General features: G+C 35.9%; 1 protein-coding gene across 6 annotated transcripts in view; it reads right to left on the bottom strand.

The window, feature by feature from the left end:
• The window catches only part of ELMO1 (engulfment and cell motility 1), a 481433-nt gene that overhangs the window by 97550 nt on the left and 368925 nt on the right, over positions 1 to 14958 (bottom strand). For 5 of the 6 annotated variants that reach the window (XM_081932593.1, XM_081932592.1, XM_081932596.1 and 2 more), the window contains one exon: positions 13478 to 13614. In XM_081932593.1, coding sequence (XP_081788719.1) covers positions 13478 to 13614 — 137 coding nt within the window. Of the gene's footprint in view, positions 1 to 10529; positions 11005 to 13477; positions 13615 to 14958 lie in introns of those variants that run through there. The other variant, XM_081932597.1, reaches the window with a different exon arrangement.

Genomic DNA, 14958 nt, shown 5'->3' with positions numbered 1-14958 from the left:
TGTAGGGTCTCCTGTTTGGGCGAGGATTGGACTAGATGACCTACGAGGTCCCTTCCAACTCTGTTAATCTGTAAGTATGCCATTATTTTGTTGCTTATTATGTAAAAGGCCAAGACAAATACTACAGAAGCTATTATGAATATTACCAATAATATTAAGTCGTGACGTCATATCCACCTCCTCGTGATCTCATGAACTAAAGCACACCAGGCCTCTCTGTTCCTCAGTTTCCCTGAATATGGCCACATTCATGTTCATTGAGTCGATGTCACTATCTAACCATCTCATCCTTTGCTGTCCCTTCTCTTTGTTTTCAATCTTTCCCAACATTAGGTCCCGTCCCCCCGAGTCCTCTCTTCTTATTTGTTGGCCAAAATATTTGAGCATCAATTTCAGTAACTGTCCTTTCAAAGAACAATCAGAATTGATTTTCTTTAGGATTGAATGGTATGATCTTTGTGCAGTCCAAGGGACTATCAGGACTCTTTTCCAGAACAAAACCATAGCTTTATTGATGTCTCTTACTTTGTAATATGAAGACATATACTGCAGATGCTATTGTGGATATTACCAATAGTGTTAGGAGGAACAATAAATTTATCTGCCATGTATTTATTAATATTTAATTCTTTCAGATCATTTATTACAAATTTGCAGATTGTGGTCATAAGCTCTCAGTTACAAATCATTCTCCCAAACATCTGGGTAACCTCACTCAGCTGATCAATATAGCCAAAAATACTAAGAGAAGGAACTCTGTGATACAATGGTCCCTTAATAAAAGCTCCACTGCTGAGAAAAACTCCTATTACTTATATCTCCTAAATCAGAGTTGGCTAACCTTTTTCTCCTTGTGTGCCCACACCCATAATGCAATGTGCTTGGCCCCCTGTTAATGCATGCACAATCTACCCATGCTTCCCCTGTACTTGTATGTACCCCCGCACTCCCCCACACATGCATGCGACCCCCTGTGCCCCATTTTGGGCCTAGCAGGCCTCCCTGAAGCCTCCTGGGACCAAAAACAGACCACGGGGGGACTGCACTCCTGCATTCCCCCCACCCCTGCCTCCCCCCTAGTGCATGCGTACATGACCCACCTGCCCATGGCGCACGATTCTTCTGCCCATGCATGCGCGACCCCATGCCCCGCTGCGTATGCGTCTGCCACATGTGTGGCAGAGACTCCAAAAATCAGCTGGCCAGTGGGAGGTGAGGATGCATGCACAGTGGGGCATGGGGTTGAGCGACAGCTTGCGTACCCACAGGAAGGGCTCCACATGCCACCTGTGTCACACTTGCCATAAGTTTGCCATCATGGCCCTAAATGCATATACATGTCTACACTTGTTAATCAACTCTATCTTCATTAAATCCTGAAAGCTGATTCCAGAAACAAAGCTGATACATATGTAGCCTCCCCAGAAATAATAATAATTTCTTCAAGTGGAACTCTGCAGTGTCTAATTCCAGATGTGTAGGAATCACTTTCTCATCTCAGAGGAAACTGCATTGAGTATTTAATCAGAATTGTTATTTCATTCTCTTAAATATTAAAAAGGCCAACCTCTCAGTGATCTCTAACTAAAAATAGTTTCTGCTAAGATGCTTGGCAGATTAACACTACACATAGATAAATAAAATCATAATAGTTTCCACAGGAATTGGTTTTCTATCAATGGCATTTGGAACGTTGTAACTGGTATCTCTAGCAATGAAAGCTTGCAGAGTTTAGCTGAGATCATCCAAAACTAAACTATAGAATATGCTGTATTTTTTCGGAGTATAAGATGCACCAGAGTATAAGACGCACCAAGGTTTTGAAGAGGCAAATAAAAAAAAATTGCACTCTGCAAACTTCCCCAAAATGGCCCGTTTTTTGTGAAAACGGGCCCGTTCTTTTTCAAAAATAGAGGGCATGAATAGCCCTTAGGAGGCTTGTAGAGTGTGGGGGTGGGGCCCTCCAAATGAGCAAAAAATGGCCTCTTTTTGCAAAAATGGGCCCGTTTTTTGACAAAAAAGGGCATTATGAAGCTTATAGATTGCTCATGGGCCCGTTTTTTGCTCATTTCTGCCCTCCCCAGCCCCCAGGAGCTCTTTGAAAGTCTCCTACAAGGTATGCACGGCCATTTTGGTGAAGGGGGTGGGGTTTCGGGAGGCAGAAAATGCTGTATTTGGTGTGTAAGACGCACCCAGATTTTAAGCCTCTTTTTTGAGGAAAAAAGGTGCGTCTTATACTCCGAAAAATATGGTAATCCCTTCTAGTAGGATAAATTTATGAAAACCAGTCAGTCAAATCCCTGATCAGAAATGATTTCCTCCTTACCCTTCAGTTAAATAATGGAGTTCACTACAACGTATTCTTCTTTTGAATTTTCCCCAGAAGTGGGGTTTAATTGTGAAGAAGAAAACAAAATTATCTCTTCTAGGTGTGTAAATATTTTTTTCAAAGCACAGAAAATACTAGCCCACCCAGACTTTTTCTTTAATGCCTTCAAATCAGTATCCATTCTGGCAAGATTTCAGAAATATTTTACCATTGCCTGTTTCCTGGAACTGAAAGGGTAACACAAAGCCACCCAGAAAGTTTTCATGCCTAAAGAATGACTAGAAGTCATAGTCTCTTGCCTTCTAGCCTGATCCCTTAATCATTTCATCAAATTGACTCTCTACCCAGACTTTTTTGTGTAGCAAATAACTACCTAGAAAAAGTTGGTCTTGAGTCCTATTCTATAAGTTCTTGAGTCAAGCCTATCTGGTTTCTTTCAAAGCTAGTTTTTTTTCCTGGAGGTCTGTCACTTTACATAGAAACATCTATTCTTTCATTGTTGCATGTCCACTTTGAGTCCACATCATCTATTTTTTCAGCTTGTCCATATTTTCCTTTGCTGTTTTTTTCCCAATAAATTATAAATATTATGTTAAATAGATAATAGTTTAGATGGGAGCCAAATATGGAAGACTGTGTAGGAATGTGGATTCAGAAGTTGAATGTCAAATAGCCAGGCCACAGAAACTGCTTTTTTTAAAAAAAAAAAATTTAGACATACAAATACAAAGACATACATGTAGTCTACATTTATACAACACACTGGAACTTCATGTTCCTTCTTATAGCAGTTTTAAATCGGTACATTCTTCTTTACAATGTTTTCCCTCCTAATATGTTTCACTTAAATTTCACAATTTTTAACCCTCTTTTTTCATTATCTTTTACTTATCTATCTACTTTTTTGGCTGTTTACCTCTGATAAGCTTTGTTCCTCTTAAGTGTGTGTGTGTGTGTGTGTGTGTGTGTGTGTGTCTGTGTCTGTGTGTGTCTGTGACTGTGTGGTATGAATGACATTTATCCTTAGCTTGTAATTTTTATCTTTCTTAGGTTCTTATCATTAATCTTTGTTTCTTTCCTCCAACTACCTGTACCATTTCCCCCATATCAGATAATATTCTGTCTCTTCCCTTCCATGAATTTCTTTTGTTAACTTGTCCATCTCAGCAGTCCAAAATCTTTTTTATTATTTCATCTTCATTGGTGTTGATTTGTTTTTCCATTTCTGAGCGAAAGCAATCCTAGCCTAGTGATAACATAATCCTAATGATTATGTGTAAAATTAAATATAAAGTCTCTTTTTTATATTTAGTCGTTATTATTTCTAATAGAAATGCCACTGGTTTCCAATCAATTTGGTCTCCTGTTATTGATTCCAACCAATTTTTAATCTTTTTCCAATATTTTTTGGCCGCCTTGTATGTCCACCATGTGTGATAATATGTTTCACATTTCCAACATTTTGGCAATATCATTGGTGATATTTTTGCTAACCTTGCAGGGGGTAGGTGCCATCTGTAAAACATTTTATACTGGCTCCCCTTGTATGCCACTGACTAGTCATTTTTAAATTTGTCCCCCAAAATTTTTCTCATTTTTCCAATTCGATATTGTACCCAAAGTTCTGTGCCCATCTTACCATCTGCTCCTTTACTACTACTTCTTCCATTTTATATTTCAGAAGAAATTTATATACTCTCCCTATCATTTTTTTCTGTACTTTGGATTATTTTGTCTAATTCATGTTGTTCTATTTGGATTTCATATGTTTTGATATCATTGTTGTATCTAGATTTAATTTGCAAGTAGGTTAGCTAGTCTACTTTCATGCCTTGTTCTGCCAGTTCTTGGATTGTTTTCAGATTTCCCTGACCATTTATTAAATCTTTGTATCTTATCAATTTGTTTATATCTGTAAAATTTGGATGTTTTGTCATTTCTGTCAGGGATAGCCAATTTGGAATTTCCGTGTAATGATTTTTTTTTAAAAATTGTGCCAATTTTGGAGTAACACACTTCTAATTAAATGCTTTTGAAAGTATTTATGGATTTTGTTTTTACCATCCCATATGAATGTACGACATCCAACTTGCAAATCATGGCCTTCTAAAGTCAAGATTCTTTTGTTTTTTAATTCCATCCAATCCCTCAGCCATGTTAGTGTTGTCGCTTGTGAGTATAACTCCCAATCCAATAGTGCTAGACCTTCCCTCTCCTTGTTGTCTTGCATTAGGTTTAGTTTAATCCTCACTTTTCACCCTTGCCATATAAATCTGGATGTTAGTTTGTTTAATTCTTGGAAGAATGTTTTGCTGGGGTTAATTGGTGCTGCTTGTAACAGAAATAAAATTATTGGAAAAATATTCAAAACATCCCATGTGGCAACACATCCCATTAGTAATAGCTGTATATTCTTCCAACTTTCTATATCTTTCTTTATTTGCATCATTAATTTATTATAGTTGCCCTCTTTGATTGTAGAGCACTTTGCCGACACCCAAATCCCCAAATATTTCACTTTCTTAATTGTTTGCATTTAATTCCTCCTCTTGTTTTTTTGTCATATTTTTAGTTTTGTTAATTTTTACTCCTGCCACCTCCCCAAATTCTTCTAATTTTTGAATTAATTTGGGGCCAGATTCCAATGGGGCTTTCAGTATAAATACTAGGTCATCAGCGTAGGCTTGGGTCTTGTATTCTTCATTTTTGATTTTTACCCTTTTATTTCCTGATCTTTTCTGATTTCATTTAACAATATTTCCAAAGTTAATATAAACAACAAGGGGGAGAGAGGACATCCCTGTCTAACTCCCTTCTTTATTTCAATCTTATCCGTTAGGTCTCCATTCATAAGAACTTTGGCTATTTGAGTATTGTATAGTTTTTCTATCATTTCTGTAAATTTATCTCTAAATTTCATAATCTCTAATTGTAATATTATAAATTTCCAAATTACATTATCAAATACTTTCACAGAAACTGCTTTAGTGGTAATCTCCTTCAGTTTTATAAACTATTTAGATGATCCCAGGCCTGATCCTTGGGTACTTGTGGCTATGAGAAGATGAAACTTGAATATTTCCTTTTCCCCTTATTTGGAAATAAAGCAAACTTGGCAGAGCAAAATTCTGATAGACTCTCTGGAACTCAGCAGAGTATTTTGAGAAATGTTATGTGAAGTGCACCTGGAGGGAGCCGGGGCAGTACAAGTGAAATTGAGTCCAATGGATTGGTTTTTTGACCTGAGCTCCATGACTTCTCAGGATTTTTGCCCTCTATATCTGAGACAAGTTGTTGGTGCTTCAATTGTCCTGCTTAGCTTTTTTTAACATTTCATCTCTCTTAGTTTCTGCCATCTAGAAACTGAAATATGTGTCTAATTCCAAAGTGTCCTATGTTTTGTTCAGATAGTGCCTGTTTAGGGGCAGGAAGTGAGAGGATAGTGAATAGGATAGTGGGGAGAGGATATTTAATAGAAGTGGATGGATGGTGAATGGGATGGATAGGTGGTGTCCCATGGCAATGATTGTTGCCACTAGTGTCATTATACTTGTCCTGGGTAAGGGTGCTTGCATGCACTCATGGCTCAGGAAGTAGGTGGTGAAGGTGGAGGGGAGGAGAGAGCAAGCAATTCCACCAAGTTCAGAAGAAGATACAATGGGAAGTTGAGAACAGCCCACTTGTGGAGTTAGTGGATATGTGGTTAAGCCCTTGCTTGTTCTCTAGCCATCAGCATTTATCCCAACACCAAATTATGAGATCCTTGAAATTACTTGGACATATTCATCTATTACAGTTTCTAGAAGCAATGTGTGAAGCTGTAGCAGCATGGGCTGTGTCTATTTGTGCATACTTATACATGTACAGGGCAATTGAAGATTAGAACATTAAGGATAAGATCATAACTCATTCCTGCATTCCTATACTTACTTACTATATGCTAAAATAATTCACAGGCTGCTATGGGACAGAGGTTTACTTATTGCTATGGAGATACTACATCTATATTTATGAGGTAAGCAAGTCAATTTTCTCCCAGCACTTTTGATTTTCTCCTGACCTCAAGTGTAAGTGAAAAGACATATTTTGCAGCATTATTTACTTGTACAAATCTATAAATCCACTACCAGAAAAATGTAGTAAATTATGGAAAGCTTGGTTTAATCAATAATCATGTTTACAGGAAATTTGGCATAATAGTCTTTTGACAGAAAAGGCTATCTGCTGTTCAGAAAGATCCATTACAATTGAAAAAAACTTGATAATTTGTTGACTATAAAAAAGCAGAAATTCCCATTACATTCAGCTTATTTTTTAGCCAACAGTCCAAGGATATTATACAGTTTAGCATTCTTGTGTTGCTTTGCACTCTTGTTTTAATAATGCTAAAATATTTCTGACATTGATATTTGTCAAAGTTAAAAAACAGACCAAATTGTATTCCTAAAGTTCTATAATCAAAGACATTCTACTTATAATAGCAGCAGCTAACTCTTTGACTACTCTTAAGTAACAGCCAAAAAATATTCGGCTTCATATACTATATAGAAGAATTTCAAGAAAATGCAGGAACAATTGTAGGATTGTAAAAACTGTAAAAACTGACAGTTCTTATTGTTCAGAAATTTTCAGAAGAGGGCTAAATTTTTCTTAATAATAACCCTGAAAAAATCAGAATAAAAATAAATGTCAACCTAATTGGAAGTTTATGATTCTCTGCTTTTTACATAGTTCAGCTTCATTTAGTGATATCAGTTTTTACTTCCATGAATCATGGGAGAAATCAAACAAGTGAACTAAAGCATAGAGATAATATATCTTGTAATGGTTAATATTTTAAAAAATAATGTAGGAATTTTTTTCCAAGTAATTTCTTTATGTTAACAAGAAATTAATGTTATTTCTATTTTGCTCAATGTATGTGATGTTCACCATTTTCTAGTCAATGTAATCATTGTAACTTTATTTTTAATTATTTTTAATATTTGAAGTCTTCTGAGATTTAGGTAAAGAACACAAACATCTTACAAGAAAGACAATGAATGAGAATGTCTAAATTACTCGACATTTAGACCATTTTAAACTTCTACATGGTAGTTTAAACTCTAGAATCAGCTCCCATCTACATATTTACTATATCTTCATTTACTATCAATATTCCCTGTACCACAAGTTGAAATTTTACAGGATTCTCCCTCACCTATTTCTGCACTGTAATGCGTTCCATTTATATCCTGTCTTCCAGGAATATATACATGGGGTAATATAAATTATATCCTGTGCACGATAAAATTATTTTAGTGCAGCTTTTGATCCTCAGATAAAGGAACACTGAAGCTAAGTTATAAAAATATACAGACAATATATGATCATGAAAAAACATAATGGAATAAAATAGAACATGATTATTCTTGATTAAAATGCCCATAAGAAATAATCTAAACAAAATTCATGAAATAAAAGTGATATATTTGGTATCTTAGAATCATTTTCTTTTACTATTACCAATTGTATGTAAGATTGATAATTGTATCTTGGATTCATACTCTGTTGTGTTCTTCATTTGGGTAATTGAGTACATTATCTGGTTTTTTATAACAAATATCTACAGTAAAAGTGTTTAAGATTGGTAAAATTTCCTTACATGCTTTTGATAGAAAATAATGTAATGTTCCATTGTTATAAAAAAACAGCTTAAATTCATACATAGAAAGTTTATGTAAAGAACCTGCATTATTAAAACAGCCTGTCCCTCTCCCAGGTTTTTATAATACTATCTGAAAAGCTAGTTGAGCAAAACATAAATGTCTTGATATCCTTGAATTAATTAATTAGGCTGCGATTTATTATATCAAAAGTTTTTAAAAGAAACTAAATATGATTGCCAAGCCACAAAACCAACCTATAACTTTGCATATACTTAGAGCATATCAAACCCATCCAATTACCCACTTCCATCCAAATCAACCAACCAACCATGTATCCAAAAATATAAATTATTAAAGTCAAAGAGTGCATAGAGTATACATCCAGGTGCCTTAAATCACAAGCTAAGATAAACCCACACTGTACTATCTTGTTCTCTAAGCTGCACCTCTCCTAGGCATGTTAATTTTGTTTCAGAAAAGACAAGGAAATCTAGCATTCATATCAATGTTGTTTGTAGATAGCCAAAGATGGAGTCAGTCTATAATGTTAAGTAATTTCAATATCAATTCATTTCAATGAAATGCATTTTGATGTTGCCTATAGGATATATCTCAATAGCTTCTGACTGACTTTCAGTATTGGAATAGTGTATCACCCTGCCCAAATTCTTCAGGATGATGATGCAGAAACCAATTCTTTGTGAAGCTGGCATAATACACAACAGCCTAGGCTGACAGCAAATAAAAACTCTTATTCACATTCAAGCCTGAAATGAATTCACAGGGAGCTTTAACAGCAGGGCTGATTTTTCTAATTCAGCCATTACTGTGGCTATATACCAACAAGACAGTCACAATCCATGACCCAAAGCTTAGCAATTAAAAAGCCTGCCCTCTCAATCCCTCGCTGTTCAGCCATTAATGCACAGAGACTAGTAAACAAATCCTGTCAAACAAGGTTATAGGAAACTAAAGAATCCTAGCAAGCAGTCTTTGGATATTAATAATCACTGAAGCTGACAGATTTATATTTTAACCTCATCCCTGAAGTATTAGCAAAAGATAAGTGGCTGCTTTAAGCCATAATGCTTTTCATTTGATTTTTTTTCTAGGAGAAAAAGCTATTGCTTTCAGCTTTTACATGGAATGTTATCTGTGGCAGAACTTTAGCACTGACAAAGGAGAATAAGTTATTGTGTTGACCAATTTATGTCTCATTTCAAGGCTAACATTTTACTTTGTTTGTACCAGAATTGGATTACCTTAAATTCTGAAACAATGATTTCTCATTATAAGTGACAATTAGTATGGACATATAGACTTAGCATCCATTACACTGACTTCAAATTTGGCCATGAAGAGAATTAAGCAATGAAACCGATAGCGTTTAAATTATTTAAGACATATTTGCCCCATTATTTTCAGAAGGTCTCTTCAAATCATGAGCCTGGATCCAATCAACTGATAGCCAAATAAATTCTGAACAGAAGTTCTATCAGGTCCTTCCAGAATCCATTTGGAAATATTCATAATGTTCAGTTCTATTGTACAACTTCTCTTTCATGGCCTCTGGACATCACATTTTGATCAAAGGCTTAATTTGATTATTCACATTTAAGAACAGAGTCCTTCTTATAATGTACCTTCAAAAACATATGGGAAATTCTTGGAGCAAAAATGCATTAAGATTAGAAGTTTGGAACCCAAACCTCAACAGAGATATTTGAAAAATATAGATTGTATCAACTTACTTTCTTAAAATGTTTTAATGTTTGGGAGGGAAAAATGAGATATAATTATATAAAACATAATGAACAATGACTTCATCAAATGATATTGTTGTTTTAATTCTTACTAGAAGCCACATATTGGAAGATTGAGATAGACAGATGTGGAAAAAGGAAACTGGAGATATATTGCAAATATTAACAGTTGTCTACAAGTTACTCACATTAAATTTACATGCATGGAACTGCAATGTAAGCTGACTAAGCAGAGTAAATAAAATTAGAGTTTCTTTTTCACAGAAAAGAAAGAATTCGTGAATTTCTCTGCTCACTTGTCCAAAATAGATAGATTGTTATATCTCATAGGAATAAATTTGTATTAAAACATATTTTGGAATACAAAATCCTCTTTTTAAATTAAAACAGAATAGACATATAATTCAATGTGCTGAAAATAACAACAACAACAGTACCCAGCACATAATTTATTTGGTTTGTTATCTGAATTAACTTTGTTCAGTGCTACTGGGGAAAAAGCATGCTCTAATTATTAGAAAGCTTTGAATGAAATAATATTTTTAAAAATGTATCAAATATTAGGACTAATAAAATTATTTTAAAACAAATTGAAGATTTTTTCACTACGTATTCTTCCAAATCTGAAGCAGACAATGCTGACAGCTAATAATTAATTATACATCAGAATAATTAAATAAAACCTGCTAGGTTAAAAAAAAAGCTTTTAGCAGTTTGTCAAGTTAGTGTTACTCTAATTTCTTCCCAAAATGAAAATAACAGGATTAAAACTCCATGGTATTTACTTACAGAAATCCTGTGGCTCCATCACTCACAACAGCCAATTTTCCTTTGGTACCCCAGCAGAAGAATGACTTAATGCTTTTTTGCAGAAGGAAGAGTAATCCTGAACGACAGATAGCCTCCAGTGAAGCTTTCTAATGAGATCTGTTTTCAGCCAGCCATGTGAAAACAGAGCTTCTTGGCACACCTTTGGTGTATAGTTGAAGTAAAAAAGAATGAGCATGTAGCTTTGCTTATGTTTAGAGTGCTGAAGGCTAGTTGTTCTCCAATTGGCAAGCACCTAGCAAAAAGCAGCCAATCATTGACCCTGCCTTTTCTCAGGGAAACTCCTGCCTATTTATTTAGCATCCTTAGCTGCCATATTTCCTAGGAGGATAGCCTTAGATCCTAAGATCTTCCGGAGCGGGTGGAGAGATTACACAGCCACTTTTTTCCGCACACCCTCACCCTCACCCCCATTGGCCATTCTGCTATATTTTTAGGGCTGAGGAATTGTCATGGGAGAGTTCAGATGCATTCCCAGTTTCTACTTATATAGAGAAGAGGAGGGAGAGTGTCTGAGCTCAACAATTACTGATTCCATCACCATGGAAACTGACTGGATGCAGGGAGCTGGATTTGTGTAGAACATCTGCTGCCAAGCTCATAAGCAAATACAATCTCATTTCCCTTCTATTCCTCCCAAGTGCTTATCTCATTGAGAGTTTATCTGCAATGACATCTAAAACATAAAATATGGGAAATATATGCAACCATGAGCATATGTGTGTATATTTGCAAGACACAGAGAGAATGAATGAATGTATCTTTAAATATGTAGTCATTCTATTCCATTAAATACCGATGCTCATTGATGTAACTATAACCAACAGCTGCACATCTTTATGACAATAAAGAGTTTAAAAGGTACAGGAATCACTGCATAATTACCAAAGTAAATTTTATATATCATATATTGATAATTTAGAATATCATCTGCTTCAGACATTAGATATTTTCATTTCATTATAGTGAATTTGCAATGATCCCTCTCTAACAGAAAACAAAGCAAAAAAAGAACAACTAGGGAAAATAGAGTACATACATACTATGGATATGATCTGAATAACCAAAGCATTTAATTCCAAAATTTACTTGATTTTTTTTCAAGATCTAAAAGATAGTTATAGCACATTTTATTATCATTCTGTATTCTAAATAAAAGAAATAGTATGTTTCATTACGTGCCAAAAATTCATTATACTTTACTTCGAAAGGATAAAGAAATAACTAAAACATGTTTATACATAAATAAATAATTTATTACTAATAATTATTAATATTATTATTCACTAATATGTTTTTGCAAAATAACTGTGGCAAATTGTACATAAACCAGCAGGGAACCATTTTTATTGCTTGTAGTATATTCAATTTATATTCAATTTATACTCTAAAATGAGAAGAAAAAATAACTGAAATAAATGTAGAAACAGGTGATTTAATTGTTCCATGTGTGGAGAAAAACAGGCTAAAAGGCAGGTATTATTCTTGATGACATTACAGGTAGTTCTGCATTGGAATTATGGTCATTAAATCATGGTAGTCATTAGGTAGGTCATCACCTGACCGTACCCGATTCTATGGTGTGTTTTTTTGAGTGATCATTAAGCAAATCTAGTGGTTGTTAAATGAATCCTTAACATCCAAATGGGGGGTTTTCCAGAAAGAAACTGCTGAAAATTGTAATTGTGTGATTGCAAAACTTTAAAATCTAGAAAAAGGTAATGAGGTTACCGTATTTTTTGGAGTATACCTTCTTCTCTCAAAAAAGAGGCTTATACACTGAATACAGCATGGCTCTGTATTTGGCAAAAATGGGCCTGATTTTTCCCCCCAAAAAAGGGCATGCATAGCTTTAGGAGACTTATAGAGTGCTCCTGGGGGCTGGAGCGGGGGGAATGGCCTGTTTTTCGCTCATTTCTGCCCTCGCCAGCCTCCAGAAGCACTCTATAAGCTTCCTAAAGGCTATGCACGGCCATTTTGGTGAAGGGAGCGGGCTTTCAGGAGGCAAAAAATTGCTGTATTCAGTGTATAAGCTGCACCCAGATTTTCAGCCTCTTTTTTGAGAGAAAAACATGAGACTTATACCCCCAAAATACGGTAATTTCAATAAAATTATTATATGAAGAAAACATTTTAAAACCAGCATTTCCGGCATAGAAAACTCAAACCAATTTTTCTCAAATTTCTTTCAAATTTTTACTTAAAATAGTAGCAAAAGATTAATTGTCCACATTTGTACAGTAGCTTTTTATTTTCAGGAAAAAAAATAAAAAGAAACAAGCCAATTTAAACCAGTAAAAAAGCACATTATAGTTTTCTCAATATTCATTGAAAGTAGTAGTAAAGTATCATATTTCTTTTTAAAGTGCTTTCAGGTTGTAATTTACTTGCAAGTATATATTTGTTGTCATTGTTTTTGTTTTTTTAGGAAAAATGGCAGAAGTTTCTGGCATATATATCCCAAGCATATATATATATATATATATATATGGCTAACTTCCAACATCTGAAGTTAACCATACATTCAGTTCCTGGATTAAGAACATCCAAATAGTAGATGGTATTATTGTTCCATGAACTAGGGAACTGCGGAAGCTAAGCAATGTTTTCATGGAATACTGACGCAGCACATTTTTAATATATAGCTTGTTTTCAGAGGTCTACAAAAACTTTGAATGGTTTCACCGCTTCAGCGGCTTGAAGGAGGAGACTGGGATCTGCTATCTCTATCAATAGCAGTTGATTTATGAGTCCTGACATATACAAATTCAAATTAAATATAAATTTAGGAAATGAGCTTTCCTAATAAAACATTCCTATTCCTAATGAAATAACGGCTTATATATCAATTACTTAAATAGAGAAAATGATTGTATTGATCAGAATTGTACATTCCCAATAAAGCTTGCCTTATTGAAGTCTTCAGAAGTTGCTCTCATTTCTTTCCATGTCTTGTTCAACAACTGGATGCAAATACAGAAGAACTCTTCAAATGATCTGTCATGTGTGAAGAACATTGGGTGGAAATCACTGCCGGTCTCACTGGCTAAATATAAATTAAATAAAAGAATAAATACACTTTTTGTTTTAAATGATGACCATTAGAGTCTATTGATTTTTTTTCCAGATTACCCCCTTGCCCTTCATCCAAGTTAGCCAAGAGATGTTATTTATTAAATGGCCCCTATACTCCATTAAATATATTAAATTATAAAAAAATTAAAAATCCAGGAAAGGCAATGGCAGAGCACTTTTATATAATCATCAATATATTATACACCTACCCCCACCCACACATTTATAAAATCATCAGAAGCTGAAATTTTATCAGCTTTTATTACTTGATAGATACTATGGTTTGACAGAATGCAATATAGATTGAAGTATACATAATACAGAGAGCCCTTGTTTAACAACTGATCAAAATTATAACAGACCCCTGTGTTCCCAAAAGGCACTTATGATCTGATTTTGAGTTCTCATGATTGCTCTCCCCTATGGTCACATGATTGTGTTTTGGATACTTAGCAACTGGTTTGCATTTATGGCTGTTTGCATTATCCCTTGACCAAATAATCAAGATTTTAAGCATTTATTTCACTGGTTTCTGGCATTTACTTTCAGTTTCCAGGAAAAAAAACCCTATTGCATTAAATAGTTTTGTTTAATGTCATCTCTGTTTCAGGGGTGGGTTTCAAAATTTTTTACCACTGGTTCGGTGGACGTGTCTTCATGGGGGCATGTGACTGAGTGGGCATAGCCAACTTGATGTCACTCATGCGCACTCAGGCACATGACCCCCCCCCAACCCATGCCCACCGAAGCGGTGGGAAAATGTTTTGAGGGGGGATGTGCACTAGGCCGGAGCTTTTTGCTGTTTTAGGGGGGGGATCCCCAGAGCACCCTTATTTTGTTCTGTGGGCTCCCTCACAGGCAGCTTCTTTTTCTGGCCGACAAGCAGGGAACAAGGTTGCTACCTGGCCCCCCTTCCCTCAGTCTCCACATCACTGCTTGCCACCAACTCGACTCCACACAGAGCGGTCTGCAGAGGGTGCCAAAAGCCAGATTAATCAGGGCGGCATGCTGCTCCAAGGCAGCCAGCACCCGGCTGCAAAGCGCAGCACGAGAGGCTGAAGCCCCCGAACCCAGCGGTGCAATGCAGCTCCAGCAGCAGCAGCAGCCAGATGCCTGGGATTGGGCCTGCTGCGGGGCCCTCGCATGCAACACCCGCTGCCCTGTCCGTCCCCACCCCGATCCCCAGCAGTTGGGCACTGCTGCTGCTGGGATTGCATTGCACCGCTGGGTTCGGGGGCTTCTGCTCCTCATGCCGCGCTTTGCAGCTGGGGGAGCTTCGTATGAACTTCTTCGGGGTGCCTGCCTCCTTGCCCCC

This window comes from Natrix helvetica (genome assembly GCF_964273705.1).
Source record: "Natrix helvetica genome assembly, chromosome: Z".
Classification (NCBI taxonomy): Eukaryota; Metazoa; Chordata; class Lepidosauria; order Squamata; family Natricidae; genus Natrix; species Natrix helvetica.
The sequence above is the reverse complement of the archived record's forward strand: the minus strand, read 5'-3'. Positions and strand labels throughout refer to the sequence as shown.